Source organism: Vombatus ursinus, unplaced genomic scaffold (assembly GCF_900497805.2).
Source record: "Vombatus ursinus unplaced genomic scaffold, bare-nosed wombat genome assembly UNPS02014802.1, whole genome shotgun sequence".
NCBI classification, from domain to species: domain Eukaryota; kingdom Metazoa; phylum Chordata; class Mammalia; order Diprotodontia; family Vombatidae; genus Vombatus; species Vombatus ursinus.
In genome coordinates, this window is record NW_020954580.1 from 13,449,550 (window position 1) to 13,466,587 (window position 17,038).

Consider the following 17,038-nt stretch of genomic DNA (forward strand, 5'->3'; position numbering starts at 1 on the left):
TTTTCCCATGTAGATTGTTATGCCAATCCCTGTTGAATAGGTGGAGGCACTAGAACTAGGAGGAAATTGTAGTGTTCTTACTCTCCATGCTGTCATCCTCAAACAGCACAGTGGAAGAAGGATTCCCTTTGGCTGGTGAAATCTTCCAGATGCTACTGTTTCAGGATGACAGTCTGCCGAAGGATATTTTATTTGAGAATGGTTAATACGTAGTCCTTTAAGTGCAATCATTTAATTTAGAAATGTGCTGAGCACATGCTCACTTCCCTACTTTGCCTATGTAATTGAACAAGGGGAAAAGGAATAATGCCAAAACTGTTCACAATCAGGGAAGGATTCTCTGACTTGCTTCCCCTTGGGGGAAAATTAAATATCTCCATATAAATGCAAATGATCTCCTAAGCTACTCCGTGAAGTCCTGTAACAGGAAATGGACAAGTTTAAGTTTTTTTTTTTAATGACTTCTGAAGATGCTTAAACATTTATTTCTAAAGGGGTTAGGACTTGGCAAGGGATAGTTGGCTGTTTACCAAGAATCTTCAAAGAGCAAAACTAGTCCCACCGGCTTTGAAATGGAGAAAGAAATCTTTTTCCTATAAAAATCATGGGGGTATGAGGATTTGGAGAGGGACCCACAAAGCTGGGAATTTTAAAAGGAGGTGTTAAGAAGGAGTGGGTGGAGAGAGAAGGCTAGTCAGGGCACCTGTTCTGAAATCTAACCTTCCAGTGTTCCCACCTACATAAAGTATTTTGGCCATAAAGAACAAAGCTAAATGTTTTATTAGTTCAAATGTGGATCAAGAAGCCATAGAATAAATGACAGATCATCCCCTGCTTCAGAAATCTGCAATTAACTGTCCACTTAATGGGTCAATTTAATGGATTTTAGCACATCTAGAGAAACAAGTCACCCATTAACCCCCACAATAGCTACTTTCTCATTTAAAAAAAAAGTTTTGTGCCATGAAAAGTTTCCAGCCTTTTCTGTTTTTCCTCACAGTCTTTTCTAATTTCCGCTGTTATAAATCAATTTAGATTTATTAGCTTTATACAAAAGAACTCCAGTAGGTTCTTAATAATAATTATCATTATTACTGATTAAAGTTATATTATTCATGCCAGATGGAGCCCTTTTCCTGTCAGCCAGAATGAGTTTGCATTATGTAGTTATAATGTGTTTGTGATCTAAATAAACAGATGGCAAAGAGTGACAGGAAATTATACGCTGATGATGTCAGCAATAGCGCTTCACAGGCATAATTGCCTTAAATGAACTGTAATATAGCAAGGATCCGATGCTTATATAAAGGTGGCTGGAATGTAGTGCATATAATTACTGTATAACCTAATCAGTAATGCCATCCATATCCAGCTGGATAGAAGGACAGGGGAGGATTTAAGTGAAAATGTATGTGTATGTGTCTATGTGTGTGGAGGGGAGTTGGGAAGAGTTTTGTCAGCACAATTTTAACAAATGAGCTTTAAACATGATATGTTTAAATAGACATGCACCAATGAAAAATGAGGTAGCTGACCAAGCTGGTATATCTTCCAAGTTGAGGATATAAATACTATAGGCTACATCCTGTCAGAAGAGAGATAGACTAAAGATGCAGAATGTGACAGATTTTTGGACATGATCAGTAGGGAAATTTATTTTGCTTAACTATGTAGCTATGCAATTTGTTACTGTGTATGATTTGTTAAAGAGTGTATTTATTATTTTTTCCCATGGGGAGGAGGAAAAAAATGCTTGGTAAGTGAAAAATATAAAATTTAAAAGGCTATATTCCTTAAATTAAAATCAGACCATAGACTGATGTCTGTGTCATATCTACCCTTTTCAAGAAATGTTTGCTAGGTGGCTAACAAGTTAATGTTACTGCAATTATCCAATCAATATCTTTTCTTTCAGAACTGACCATAGAGAATGAAATGGGGTTTAATAGAAAGGGCTAGGCAGAAAAGCAATAACAGATGCCACATAGAGATGGTTTCACCTTACAAATAAGTAGAGGCTGCATGATATAGTGGAATATAAATATAGGTAGGCTCCAGGACACTATATCTAACTATTAGGAGACTGAGATTCTAATTGCAGTTTTGCCACTAAGTCACTGAAAGGCCTGGTGGTACCATGGACAGAGCATTTGCTCAGGACTCAAACGATCTGTATTTAAGTCTCTCTTCTAAGGCTTACTACCTCTGACCTTGGGCAAGTTACTTAATATCTCTGGGTCTCAGTTTCCTCATTTGTAAAGGAGTCTGGACTAGATGGCATCTGAGGTCTTTTCCAAATCTCCCCTTTTTTTTTTTTTTTTGCTTATAAACTTCAATCGACCTCATTTCCTCTCTCTAAGGAACAAGAATGACATGGTCTTTAAGTCGCCTTCCTCCTTTAGTAATCCATGGTTTTGTGAAGTCCATCTTTAAGTATTCATTGCCCATGTTATTATTACATTGAGCCTGAAGAAACAGATTTATTGTTGCTCAGTTGTGTCAGACTCTTTGTAACCCTATTTGCAATTTTCTTGGCAAAGATATTGGAATGGTTTACCATTTCCTTCTCAAGCTCATTTTATAGATGAGTAAACTATGGCAAAGTGGGTTAAATGACTTGCCCATGGTCACACAGCTAGTAAGTGTCTGAGGCCAGATTTGAACTCAGGTCTTTCTGACTCCAGACCCAGTTCTCTATCTACTGTGCCACCTAGTTGAGAAGAAATCACATAGCAAGCTTTAAAGAAATTAAGTGTCCTGGACCTCTTTTTCTTAGATCTACTGGTTGAGTTCTGTAAATCTACCTTTGAACCAGCTGTCTATTTGCTTTAGGCAAATGCTTTTGATAAAAAACTCATAAGGGGAAAGAGACAGTTGGGAGGGATAAAGGACACATTTATAAATGGGAAAGTTCCCGCATCAAATTTTATAAGCTCAATTGGATTTTATAGGCCCTTAGCTCTTAAAAAAACATATGTGAGATTGTTTCACTACATAGAGAAGTATGAGAATTATGCTTAGAACATTTCCATCCTAGAAGCATATTTATTAGAATGTTATTACTCTTTATGTAGTTTTCAGTATGATTATTCGAATATTAATTCCATCCTCCCTCACTGGGAGTTAGGATTAGAGGTGGAACTCCCCAAAAGATCCATGGTAGATCTGTTAGACAAAGTGAAAACTTGTTTCACATATCTCCCCCTAAAATGGCTCGAGAGAAATTCCACAAATTCAATCTTTTTGTTGTTTTTAAATGAAATGATGGGAAGTTTTCAAATACCACAAGTTGGTGTTCCAATCCCATATATATTTGACATTCAGGCCTTCCCGTTTAAGTGGATTTTTTATGGGCAATGTTTCAACTCTAGTGCAGCATAAAGATTCTCATAAAGGAGTGAAAGTCGTTTCCCTTGAATGATCACTCTTGGTCAATAATTGAAAGATTCTAATTTACATACTCTTCCCTTCTGTCCTGCAGGTGGGCGGTGCCACAAGTCTTGCACAGGCCGATGTTGGGGACCCACAGAGCACCACTGCCAGAGCTGTAAGTCATCGACAGGAGAAAAAGAAAGAGAAGAATCAAAATGGTCATTTTTTTTCTTTTTGTTTTCATCATTTTCTATGCCTGTGGCATAGGAAAGCATAGCATAGAGGTGAAAGTGAGAAGGAACATATTCCAGTTATGGGAAGCATGATATGCAGAGGTGTAGAAATGGGAGGTTGAATCTTATTTCTGAGAAGCAGCAATTAAACTAATTTGTCTAAAATGTAAGAGTGTGAAAAAGAAGTAGACTACAATGCATGAGCAAGTAAATATGAGAAAGGTACAACATAGTGCTCTGGAAGTTCAGAGGAGGGAAAGATAATGAAATTGGGGATTGATTATTTGTTTCAGCCCCTATAAGGGTCAAGGAAATGACATCTTCCGAGAGGTGTCTCTTTCTGATACTGAAAACGAAGCAGGAAATATCTCATGTGTCGTTTGCTGGTAAAGAGTGGTGGCAAATGACAAATTGCATGGGAATGGAGAGAACAAGGCCCCAGTAATGAATGTCTTGTTAGTGGGGAAGTGAAGCAAAGAGGAGAGATCTGAGTGAAAACATCTTGGCCTGAACCAAAGTCGTTGGTAAACAAAAATCCAAGTATCACAAGGGTTTCACAACATTTATGGACCTGAGCTGAGATTTGCAGGAGACAGAAATTTTAAAAAGGAAAGTGAAAATTTTTGTATAATTAGTGGAACTTGAAATTGAAAGTGTGACCATTCTGACAATTTGATAGGGATAATCATCTGCAAACCTGCCAGACCTAGACTTGGCAATGAAAAGGCTTTGTGACTTAATTTGTACACAGGATCTGCAAGCTGAGGTTAGCCTTGATCTGCTGCATAATTTAAATGTCTCAAATTTTTGTGTTTTCTTCCCAAAGCACATAATGATTTTAAGATTAGCAACTGCTCCCCCCAGGGCAATCCATCTTCTTCATCTTCATACCAAATTCGCAAATATTTGTACCTTTATAAAGCCCTTAGTGAAATACCATCTATGACTAAGTGAAGTGTGATTAATGTAAGTGTTGCTTTTGTTCCTGGTGATGAACCAGTCAGTGACAAGAACATTTGGAACAACATTGGTGGAGATTGCTTTAAATTGGATTTATTTCTAGTGCTATATGCTACAGATCACACTAAGTTATGGGCTTTGTGTGAAGATTAGAGCACATTGGACATCTGTGGAGACCAAAAACATGTATTGCATTTGTAGTTTTAGACCCCACCTGAAAATCAGCATAGGAAAATGGCTTTACAAAGCTATTTAACATCCATTTCCTCAACTCTCATTTGACATTAGAATGGCTATATCCCTATATAAATCTCAAAAGAGAATTTATTCCTTGCTCAGTTGCCAAGGGTTTGGACCAGGCTTTTGATCAACATTGGGAGCTATGCCTTCTATGGACTTGTGATTCTAAAAGTATGGTATTTTTTAAGGTGGGTAAAATCGTTGCACACCTTGTTACACAAAACAGCTTAAGTAAATTGATTCAGTGGATTAATATAGTCATGTCAGCTGAACTGAAGTCTGAAGCCTTTGCATGTTATTCAGTAGGCTTAGTTATTCCTTTAGCTTAAGAGTGACAACTCTCCATTGGTAAGAACTGAATCCCAAGAGCTGAGCCCTCTGGGTACTGATATGAGGGTGGCTAAGCCTTAAGAAATCAATAATGATGATGAAAGGAACAAAGTTATCTCAGGGCCAGCAAAATATATGAAGCCCCCTTATCTCATTTAAAATAGTTCCTGAAAGTACACTATCAGCATGGCTTTCTTAGAGCTCCTGTTGTCAGGCATGTTTGTTGTTTCATCTCACCTATGCCTTTTGTACTCTTAGGAGCTGTGTCATGTTGGCTAAATATGGCATTTGGAAGAAGGGAAAATGTAGTACCTATCAGAGAAGTAGTTAGTAGTTCTTTAAAATTATCACCAATTTTGTGCCCCAAATCAAAACCTGACTCTGTCACCAACTAAGCTGTGTAATCATAGTTATAACTTTTCCTGTCCCAGCTCAGGTACTCCTGTATAAAAATCTCACAATGCTATATGAATGTGGGCTACTATTGTTATTAATATTAGGTAATGACTCTTTTTTTTTTTAGTTGAGCAGTGCATGTGTTTTTTGGGCTACATATTCACAGATTTCCAAGCTACTACTCTTAATGTTGTTTAGTTGTTTTTCAGTTGTGTCTGACTCTTTATGACCCCTTTTGGGGGTTATCTAGGCAGAAATATTGGAGTTGTTTGCCATTTCCTTCCATAGCTCACTTTACAGACGAAGAAACTGAGGCAAACAGGTTTAAGTGACTTGACCCCAGTCACACAGCTAGTAAATATTTGAGGTGGGATTTGAACTCAGATCTTCATGATTCCAAGCCATATTATCTATCCACTGTACCACCTAGCTGACATAACTACTCTCAGAAGTATCATTCATTTGTCAAATTAATTATATGTTTCATTCTTACACACATACACACACACACTCACACACACATCACACATACACACACATACAATTTTACTTCATTTAATATGAAATCTCAGCAATGTGAGTATTGCTGATCACAACCTATCCATACCTTGTTACCTACAGATACTTTTGTCTATGTCCTTTCATAATCCATAGAGAAAGAGACCACCCAATGTATTGGAGCTCCTCCTTTGATCATTTAGCAATTCCTGGACACTGGTATAAAGCTAGTATTATCCATCTTTTTTTTTTCTCATGCTACTTAGCCGTCTCACCTATTTTTCCAGTTTCCTGGTTGATCTCTTTTAATCAATCAGCCACTAAACATTTGTTAAGCATTTATTATGCACCAGACAGGGCAGCAAGGTGGATTGAGCACCTGCCCTGAAGCCAGGAGGACCTGAGTTCAGCCTCAGACACTTACTACTTATGTGAGCCTGGACAAGTCACTTAACCCTCTTTGCCTCAGTCCCTCATCTATAAAATGATCTGGAGAAAGAAATGGCAAACCACTCCAGGATCTTTGCCAAGAAAACCCCAAATGGGGTCAGGGAGAATCGGATATGACTGTAACAACTCAATAACAACATTAACAACCACTACCACCAACACCCTAACATGTGCCAGGCATTGTGCTAAGTTGCTTTTATCTCTTTTCTTAGGTACCATCTCTGTTGGTAATATGCTTCAGCCTATTTATATTCCAACAAGGTGCCTCACTTGTGAATGTTAGTATCATATGAGATTTCCTTTATTTTGTTTATAAAATTTATTCATAGATACAACTGCAGAGTTAATTTTATTTGATGATCTGCTGATTATCGATATCACAGTATGCAAAAAAAAGAGGGAGATATATGCTCGCCAAAGGGTTGACCACTTTTAAAAAGTATATTATGTTTGCAAGTGAGTTGGAAGTGAAAATAATTGCAGATGATAAATCCTTCCATATGATTGTCCTGGCAGCTTATTTGGTGTACTGATTCTGTCATTCCTTAGAATACAGTGTTACTTCAGTGGTATCCATGGCCTTTCAAAAGAGATAGATCTAATCATCTCTAAAGGGAAAAAATAAATGTGGAAAAGGAATGTTGTTGTTCAGTCATTTTCAGTCCTGCCCCACTCTTTGTGACCCCATTTTGCAAGATACTAGAATAGTTTGCCATTCCTTCTCCAGTTTGTTTTACAGATGAGGAAACTTGAGGTGAACAGGGTTAAGTGACTTGTCCAGGGTCACACAGCTAGTAAGTATCTGAGGCCAGATTTGAATTCAGGAAGATGAGTATTCCTGACTCCAGGCCTGGCACCCTAAACACTGTGCCACCTAACTGCCTTAGATAAGGAATATTTATTACCTAAATTCTGACATGTAGCTATTTCTTCAACTCATTAGGTCAGTTCATCAGTATGTATGTCTTGGCAGGGGAAGAAAGTGGTATGGATTATGTTTTGGGAATTGTGGAGTGTTTTCAATTTTCTTGTTGACATAAAAAGTTATCTTTTTAATAAAAATGTTCTCATAGTGATGTTATAAGTCTGTGACTCATGAAATCATATAATCTGCAAAGAAATAAAAATGTGGATGACTCAAAAGATAATAGAATAATGCATGATGGGTATAATTAGGCTGCATAATATTGACATGATTAGATAGATATAAAGTTATATATAATTTGATTTTTCAAAGTTTTTTCTTTATTGGAGGAATATATATCTTTATATATATATATATATACACACACATACATATTTACATTATATATATTTTCCCAGTAAAGGAGAAAAAAAGGCATATATCTATATATGTTGTTCTTGTTCAGTCATTTCAGTTGTGCACAATTCTTTGTGATCCATTTGAGATTTTCTTGGGAAAAATAATGGAGTGGTTTGCCATTTCCTTCTCCAGCTCATTTTACAGTTGAGGAACTGAGGCTTACAGGTTAAAGTAACTTGCCCAGGGGTACACAGCTCATAAGTGTCTGAGGCCAGATTTGAACTCAAGAAGATGAGTCTTCCTGCATCCAAGCCCAGTGCTCTATCCACTGTGCCACGTAGCTGCCCATCAATATCTATCTATGCCTGTATACTTTTGATGAACCATAATTAAGGGTTGAATCTGCCTTCTAAGTGAATGTAATTAACACATTCGTGGAAAACTCCCTATTTTTCCTGATGTTGTGCTTATCAATATTGTTCATTTTTACTTGTTTGCTGAAGCCAAATTTCTAGTATGATTTGTCTCCACTCAACACATGGTCTCGATTATACTGTCCCTTCCTCATGTGACATGTGCACCTTTTTCTACAAGAAAACAATTTAAGTCCTTGTTTTCCAATTGAAAATTGAATAATAATGATATTACTAGATACAGAAAGGTAGATGTAGATACTGCAGTTGGTTTTATCTTATCAATAAAAGGCTTTTTGGCAGTTTTTATACTGCTCATTTAAAATGAATTAATCTATACAAAAACTTTGGGGAAGATATGGTTTCTACACAGACATTGTAAATTCCAATGGAAAAATTTCAATATTCTCTGTCATTTTCCACCATAATTGATCATGTTTATTTAGGAAGAAAATTATTTTTCTGGAATTTTCATAAATTATATCCTTTGGCTTGGCAAGACTAAGGCCCTCTTAGATTTTTATCTGAGGGCTAAATTTTAAAAATCATCATTTGTATTATTAATTTTTCTAACACTACTTAAAATGTGGGACATAGTGCTTTAAGTAAAGTATTTTTGCAACTGCTTTTAAAGCAGGATTTTGAATTCAAAAGAAAAGTAGGATATTTATTCAGAAAAATTATGAAACATTTCCATGAAATTCAGAAAGTTTAATGAAGATCTATAAAAGTTCCAGTGCCAGATTACAAAAACAATGAACTATTTATGCAAGCATATATTTGTACATGTATCATTTGTCTAAAGCATAATAGTATTTACAGTCTTTTTGCAACAAATGTTGTTTAAAAGAAGGTGCCGATGCAGTAAATATCCAATTAAAGCAGTGAAAAGCAAGTGAGAGCTAATGGGCAAGAGAGAAAGAGCTGAACCAGCAGCCAAGATCAATCAGGGTAACAGAGAGCCTTTGCGAAAAGCCAGCATCTTTAATTAACATCCTTGTATTTCACTAATAACTTTGCATGTTCATAAGCCTTCCTTATTGATTTCAGTTATTTCCCATTTTTTCTTTGTGGATTTATGGTTTCTTGACATATTGTAAAATTAAGGGAAACATTATAATACAGTCATTAATTGAATGCTTTCCTGAAACTAAAACTAAGCATGAGTTTAAGAAATCCAGAAAAAACAAAACAAAACAAAACAAAACAAAAAAAACAACAAACTGACCTATTACAAAGATTATAAATTTTTCCAAGGTACTGGTAATTCTAATATAAATTAGTTATTGCATTCATTATACTTTAATTACTATACATAATGATTGAAAAAGCCTAGATGATTGTGTTCCTTACTTACGGAGAAATAGTCATCATTCCTAGGGTTCTTTGCTCTTCTCCCAGGAAATGTTTTTCTTGTCCCACTAAGGAAAGAATTTCTAATTCCTGTGCAGGATACATGCACTGCCTAATCCTGCCCTTTGGTACATGTCTGGACATGAGACAACTCAAGTCCATGTGACGAATTTTTATTGATCACCCATTTTGTAATACATATCAACTTTCAGGCATGTTCTTTTTTCTCATAAATTTCAAATAGTCCAGAGAAATAGAGGATAGGTCAAAAGAAGTCAGTACTATGCCAAAATGTGCCAAAGAGAGGGTAAGATTTGCAAGTCAATTTAAGGGGAATCATTGTAGATTGTAATAATGTTAGAAGGTTTCATGGAAAAGATACAACATGATCTGTGGCCTCATAGGGACAGGTGAAATAGAGAGAACATTACAATTGGAGAATGCAAGGCTGATGAGAGGACAATGAGAAGATTCTAGGTATTTGGGAATGTAATTTTTAGTTTGAAGTACATTTTCCTTTGTTTTTCCATATAATGGTGATGGGTTACATTGGATCATTCATTCTCTTTTCCAGAAGGAGAATTGATCGTAATCAGAATGACTATTTTTAACTATGCACCTGTAAACATCTGGGTCATCTACATGTAGTTGACTCAGTGAGATTTCTCAAAGAGTTAGAGATTTGAACCAATGATTTCATTATTATAGGGAGTCCTTGGATGAAGAAGCTCCATGTACCAATGCAAGTATGTACTTTCTCTGTAATTTGTAATTTTAGAGAGTTGCCCTGAACACTGAGATTAAATAACTTGTTAATAGGGATGGGCCTGATGCCAGCACCCTATTAATTTAGGTTTACTTAGCCCTAACATAGCAAGGATACAGAACAAGGATACAATGGTATTTAGCTTCAGTAGACACCTCTCATTTTGTCTCCATATAGAAATTCATCTGGTTGGCCAGGCAGAGTGTAGTGACTTGTATTGTCTGCACACACCCACCAAATTTGGAAGAACTCAGATCTAACAGACTGAAATGTCAGAAAACCAGGAAGTCATGTTAATCCTACCTGAAGCTACCGGGAAGCAACGGAGGCATAGCTTGAGCCTTGCTCCACCCCGAACAAGCGAGTCCTAGCTTTTGTAACCTTTTACAGCCTAAACCACTTTGCAGGAAGAAAGTATCGCTTCAGGGGGTAGAGAATGGTCCTTTTATACTTGCCCCAGGTCAAATAGTGTGTAACGGAAGTTGTGCTTAAACACAGGTCTTCTTGACTCCAAGGCTAAACACATACTACAGTATGCCGCAGTAGGTCACATATTTACTATGAAAAATGTATAAACCATCCCCTAAACTGTGTAGTCACCCACAGATTAGCCATCCTATATGTAGCTGATATTCCTGTGAACTTCTGCTTGATATTATCCATTCATCTTCTGAATCTTTTATTAAATCTTTTGTTTACGCAACTCTGTTTTTGATAGTCACTATCCCTGTTGATTTGAAACAGGAACTGAAGGCAAAGGTTTAAAATTCTTGTCTTAAAAAAAAAGTTAGCTATCCTTTGGACATGAAAGCAAATTTAAAGAGTATGTACTTGCTTTTTGAGGCTTCTGTTTGTGCTTGATTGGGGCTTTGTTGTTGCATAATGGAAATTAGTGGAGAGAGGAATTCAGGTGGATTGGTAAGAAGCAGCCAGGGAAACTGGGCAGCCTTTCTACTTATTTTTCTTTGTGGATTTATGGTTTCTTGACATATTGTAAAATTAAGGGAAACATTATAATACTGCATCAGAAAAATAGGTCTTTATAATTTTGAAATTAATTCTCTGAACATCATGTACCATAATATTCAAATGCCAATTCAAATAAGTGAAATGATCCATGGATTTTGGAATTTCTGAACTCTTGCATATGCAGCTTCATGAAGATGAAAGCCATGCCAGTTGTATGGCACAGAGTGCGGCTGCATTACTCATCACCACTTCCGATGGTAGACATGGAAGCTAGGGTGAGTAGAAAAGAAAGAGTATTGTCCAGGAAAAGCAAAGAAGAGTGCTTTCTTTCCTAACTTAAAACTACAAAATGTTGACAGAAAACTTTTCTGTACTCTTTGTTTTAATCTTGATACTTCCCTCTGACAGAATTCCAATGACATAATGACTTTTTGATTCAGTTTTATTGTGTGTGTGTGTGTGTGTGTGTGTGTGTGTGTTTTTATCTGTCTTTCAATATATCACTGGAGATGGGGATGGGGGAAAGTGGAAAGAGAGGAAGCAGAATGACATTGCCAAGGTAGCATAATTCAATTATAGCTTTCTACTCTATTGCTAATGAAAATTTTTGACTGCTTGGAGTCATGTCCTTTCTAGTGTGGTTTACACATTGCCAATATTGTTCAGAGACTTTTCAGTCCATAGTTCTGTTCAGAGTCTGCCAAACAGTCCATAATCTCTCCCTCGGGGTTGTATGCATGAACAGTTATTGGAATATGGCAATTTATTGAATGTCTCAAGAACTTTGGTGATGCTTGTAGCTTATTAATTAGAATTTCCCTGGTGGCCAGAAGTCTAGTTTAAAATCAGCTCTGAGGTTCCTCATTGAGTCTTCATGCATGGCTTTGTGAAACTGATTGAATAAGGTTTCATAACTGTACAAAGCAGCTGGTGATAAGGAACAGATCAGACAAGATACCTTCAAGTCTGACATAGCTCACAGTATCATTATGGCATTGCCTTGGGCTCTTGGAGAACTCAGTGAATTTATCTGGGCTAAAGGGTCAATCCTAATTAGTCATCATCTAAATCTTAGACCTAATGAAGTTGTCAGACATTACGTGTCAATGGTATTGTATGAATAATGTGTAGAAGACCAGCAGTCATTTACTTTATTTATCCTATGTCTGATACATACATCTAAAATAAGTCTTCCACTACTGAACTATAAGGCTATTATTATGCTATGTTACTAAACATGGGAGTAAATGGTGAGTAGTTCTACTTGGCCCAAACTTTGACAAATATTGTGGCATCATGGGAAGGTATTAAAATGAGACTATAATAACTAGTAAGTTTTTTATATTTTATTTTTTTTTAAATGGACATGGTGATGGTACCACTGAAATCTTCTGGTATTGCCACTGCTATATGGTTTGTGAGGGAAACCAGCTAATGAGATAGGTTCAAGGCAGTCAAGGAAAACTTGTCATTCATATCTGAAGAATTACTCATTATTAGAATCTCACCAAATTCATTTTAATCTCATACAATTTAATATAATCATCATTTAAGTGTTGACCATGTACAAATTACTGTACTAGGTATGGGCAGTACAAAGAATAAATGGAAAACGGTTCCTGCCCTCAAGGAACTTCCTTTGTATAGTATGTGTGAGTGAGGGGGGGTGAACACATAAATAGGTTAATGTTTACTTGAAAATTTGAGGAGAATAAAAACATTACCAAGCAGAGGGATTAGAAAGGGCTTCTAGTAAGAAGTGATACATAAACCTTGAAGGAACTTCAATATTCTAACAGATAAAGTGAGTTTGGACATAAGAAGCAGCTCATGAAAAAGTCAAAAAATCTGAAGATGAAATGCTGAGTTTGAGGAAAATCAAATAAGTGAATATCAGAAGATTTTTGTATTCTTCATGACTTCAAGAGTTCACATGCAGTTCATGATTTTACTTTTTAGGAGGCATTATATAGTACATGGACCTTTATTGGTAGTGAGGAGAAGAATATATATATATGCATGTCTAGGCTATGGCCACCGTATTTCCAGAATTTTAAAGGAAGTTTGTAAGATTATGCCATATATAGTAAGGATCTCATTGCTCATTACTTTGCTGTTTTATTTCTAATTCTTTGTCTTTCCAGGGGATAGGAAGACTCCCCAGAAAACTCAGGTCATTACTTACCCACATCCTCAATGCATTTTTCTCTGAGAAAGTGCTGGTCCTCTTACCCTGTAACCTCACAGAGGACAGCAGAGAGTGGCAGTACCAGGGACAGAAAATAAATAGTTCTACTACACTCCCACTGTTTTGGCAGGGTTCAACAGAACGAGTTTGTCATGCCATGCTTTATTGTTCAACAAGGCCCTCAAGAATGCGTTCAGGTTGAAAATGATTTTTTTCATTGCTGCTGCGGAGTCCATTCATTATCATTGGCAGTGGGTAGAAGAAGTCTTTGGTTTTGGTAGTCATATTTCTCTTCACCTTGGCCATCCCAACATGTTCTATAGGTCACAATATGCTTTTATTAATCTCACGTTTACAGTGTTTTACTCAGTTCACTAAAAGTATGTCCTAGCCATTAAGCTGATGTTTTTCAATCACAATTTCAATATTGATGAATAAATTATGGATTCTAGAGAGGGAAGGGACCTAAAGAAACCATTTAGTCTAGATCCTTTATCTTTCAGTAAGTAAATGTCTAAACTCTCCAGTTATATAATTATTTTCTTTCTGAAAATACACAGGGCTTTCCTGAAATTTTACTTAGTAACTCACTCCAGCATTTTATCTTTCTAATATCCAGTAAGTTCTTTACATACCACCAAAATCACCTAAGGACAGTGAGATCGCATGTTGAGTAAAGTTCTTCACCTTGCATCAGGAAGACCTGAGTTCAAATACAGTCTGAGATACTAATTAGCTTTGTAAGCTTAGCTAAGACATTTCCTCTCTGATTCAGTTTCCTCAGTATTAAAGTGGATGTAATAATAGCACCTACTTCCCAGGGTTATTGTGAGAATCAAATGATTTATTCGTAAAAAGTTTAGTATAGTGCCCAGTATATAGTGGGTGCTTAATAAATTCTTGGCCTACTCCTTAATGTAAGTCCAAAGTCAGACAGCATGATAGAATAAAAATAACATTGGGCTTGGAGTTAGAAAAATCTTGATTTGAATCTCTTACCTGTCATGCTTATGCCCTGTGTCACTCTCAGCAAGTCGAATAACTTCTCCAAATTTCAGTTTCCACATTTACTAAATAAGTATGAGAAATAAAAAAAAAAAAGACATCATGGCCCAGTGGATAGAGAGCTAGTCTTGTGGTCAGGAATTGTTGAATTTAGGTCCTCCCTCTTATTCAAACTGTCTGTGTGACTCTGGGCTAGTCACTTAAACTCTCAGTCAGTGTTGTAAGCCAGCTAGACACGGAGTCTACTAAACCATACACAGGATCCCCTGCAGGGTTGCATTTTGACTTAGAAACCAACATACTAACTTTATCTATGTTATACTGTATTTTTATTTATTTTATTAAATATTTCCCAACATGAGATTTGTGGAGGGGTCAATGCAGTCCATGGGCAACATGTTTGACAACTCAGCTCTAGACAACTTTTTTCTGGTTATAAGTTAGAGAGAAGGTGCTGACTTGGATTGGTAGAGGCAAGTTTCTTACCTGAGAGTTCCATATTTCAGTGAAATTATAGGTTCAATCTCTATCCCAGGCACTAACCAAGTAATACTTGTAGAAGTGCCTCGCAGAGTCATTGTGAAGCCTATATGAAAAGAAAAGTGAAAAACACTTTGTAGACCTTTGGGTGCTATCAAATGTGAGCTGTCAGGAGGGTAGTTCTGTCTAATTAGTCCCTTTATTAAAGAGGCAACACAATGTAATATGGGAAACAGTATAATGCTAAGTCAGGGAACAATTGGTTAGGACCACTCCCTAAAATCTCAGAGATACACGAGTAGCTCTAGGAAGGAAAATGATATATTACAGTTGCATGCTTTTTTGTCAGAAATACAATAATATGAAGAATAGGGATGTGTTACTGGCTGTCAGATAAAGAATGCTTGTCATTAAACACTAAATAAAATAAAGTCCAATGTGATAGAAAACATAAACTATGGAGGTGCCATGATATAGTGGAAAGAACCCTGAACCAGGAGACCACGGCTCTAGTCTTGACTTTTCCACTAGCTTGCTCTCTGACCTTTGATACTCACTCATTTCCTGCTTCTATAAAATGAGGGGTTTGGACTAAGTGACTTTGAAGTTGCCTTTCAACTTTGCAACATTTGATTATACGAATCCAGTAGTGTTGAGGCAGAGTAAGAGGAAGCTAATATTGGGATTTGTAGGAGACCTAAGTAATGCTTATTCCAATTAAGATCTGGAAAGATGCTTTCTCCTGTCTGACTTGTTCTGGTATATGGTGAGGTCTTAATCCTGGAAAAGGAAAATGGATGCAGACTCCTTTGAGGATCTTTTGGAACTAGATCTTTTGGAACCTTGGTTGGTATCCTTCCTAGGGAAGCAAGTTACATTTTGTGAAAGGATATAGGCCTTTCTTTTGGCTCTTCCCTCCCCAGTACACCACTTAGTTGCCTTAAAAAAGACTAAAGTAGATCAACCTTTAGAGCAAGTTTGTTTTAAGTCTTGAAACGTTTTTCTAATAAAGCATAGGATTATGTTGAGGCAGAGAACAGGAAAGGACATGGGTAAGGTTGGAGTCATCCCCGCTTACTGTACCAAAGGAAGGTATTTATTTCTATTGAAGTCCTAGTGCCTTGGTGTCACAGAGGTTATCATGTCATGGAGGTGAGTTTGTAAAGACTATATAAGTAGCAAGCTCTGTCAGTTGCTACTAAGTTGAACAGACCTAGAAAAGGACTTTATGTCTATCATCCAATTATTTATTTGGCTAAGTTGGTACAGGCCAATCATCAGGAGGTTGGCCACTAAGTTAAGCATTTTTCAGATACGTACATGGATGCACACGTATGTATCTTCATGACTTTTATACATAAAAATATATATGTATATATATATATATATATACATATATTCATAGCAGCAACCCATTTAGGTTATCTATAAGGGATGGGGATGAAGAGTATCCATACCAATGAAGTCAAAGACCTTCTAAAGTATTAAATGTAATAGGTGCTCATTAAAAAAAAAAGAAACGAATGAACAAATAACTTCACTAAGCTGACTTCATATAAAAGTACCTCAGACTTCTCTAATTAAGGTAAATGGATATTTGAAAAAAAGAATCAAGTTGTCCTTATGCTTTTCTTTAGGATAAACTTGATGTATGTAAGCATTGGAAGCAGAAGCCAAATTGATAATGCTACTCTGATGTTGGAAAACTTCTCTCATATACTTTCTTTCTCTAGCTGAGCTGTCTTCCTAGAGCGCAGCCTATAGGTATGATTCTTTTGAACTTTTAAGCACTATCATTGGAGATCTCTTGGATATTTATACTGCTTTGGATATTTATTTTTGCTTTCAAAGCCTCTGACCCCATTACAATAAACATTTAAACTTCTGAGTGTTTGCCTTTTCCAGTTAACCAATCACTATTAATGGTGTATTAACAAATGAACAGACAAGTTAGAATCCCACCACAATGATTCTAATGCATCCCCATGCAGTAATTAAGAAAGGATACTAAATACTAAAAGATGTTAATGAAATAATATTCAAGTCAGGAGAGAAACTAATAAAACCAAAGTAATTATATGTTAATGTTACTGTGGAGGCCATGCAAGTCATCTTGGTGTG

General features: G+C 36.4%; 1 protein-coding gene across 1 annotated transcript in view; it reads left to right on the forward strand.

Annotated features, from left to right (window-relative positions):
* Window positions 1-17,038, forward strand: part of ERBB4 (erb-b2 receptor tyrosine kinase 4) — an 833,670-nt gene that overhangs the window by 417,961 nt on the left and 398,671 nt on the right. The window contains exon 4 of the mRNA XM_027873426.1: window positions 3,482-3,547. Coding sequence (XP_027729227.1) covers window positions 3,482-3,547 — 66 coding nt within the window. The remainder of the gene's footprint in view (window positions 1-3,481; window positions 3,548-17,038) is intronic.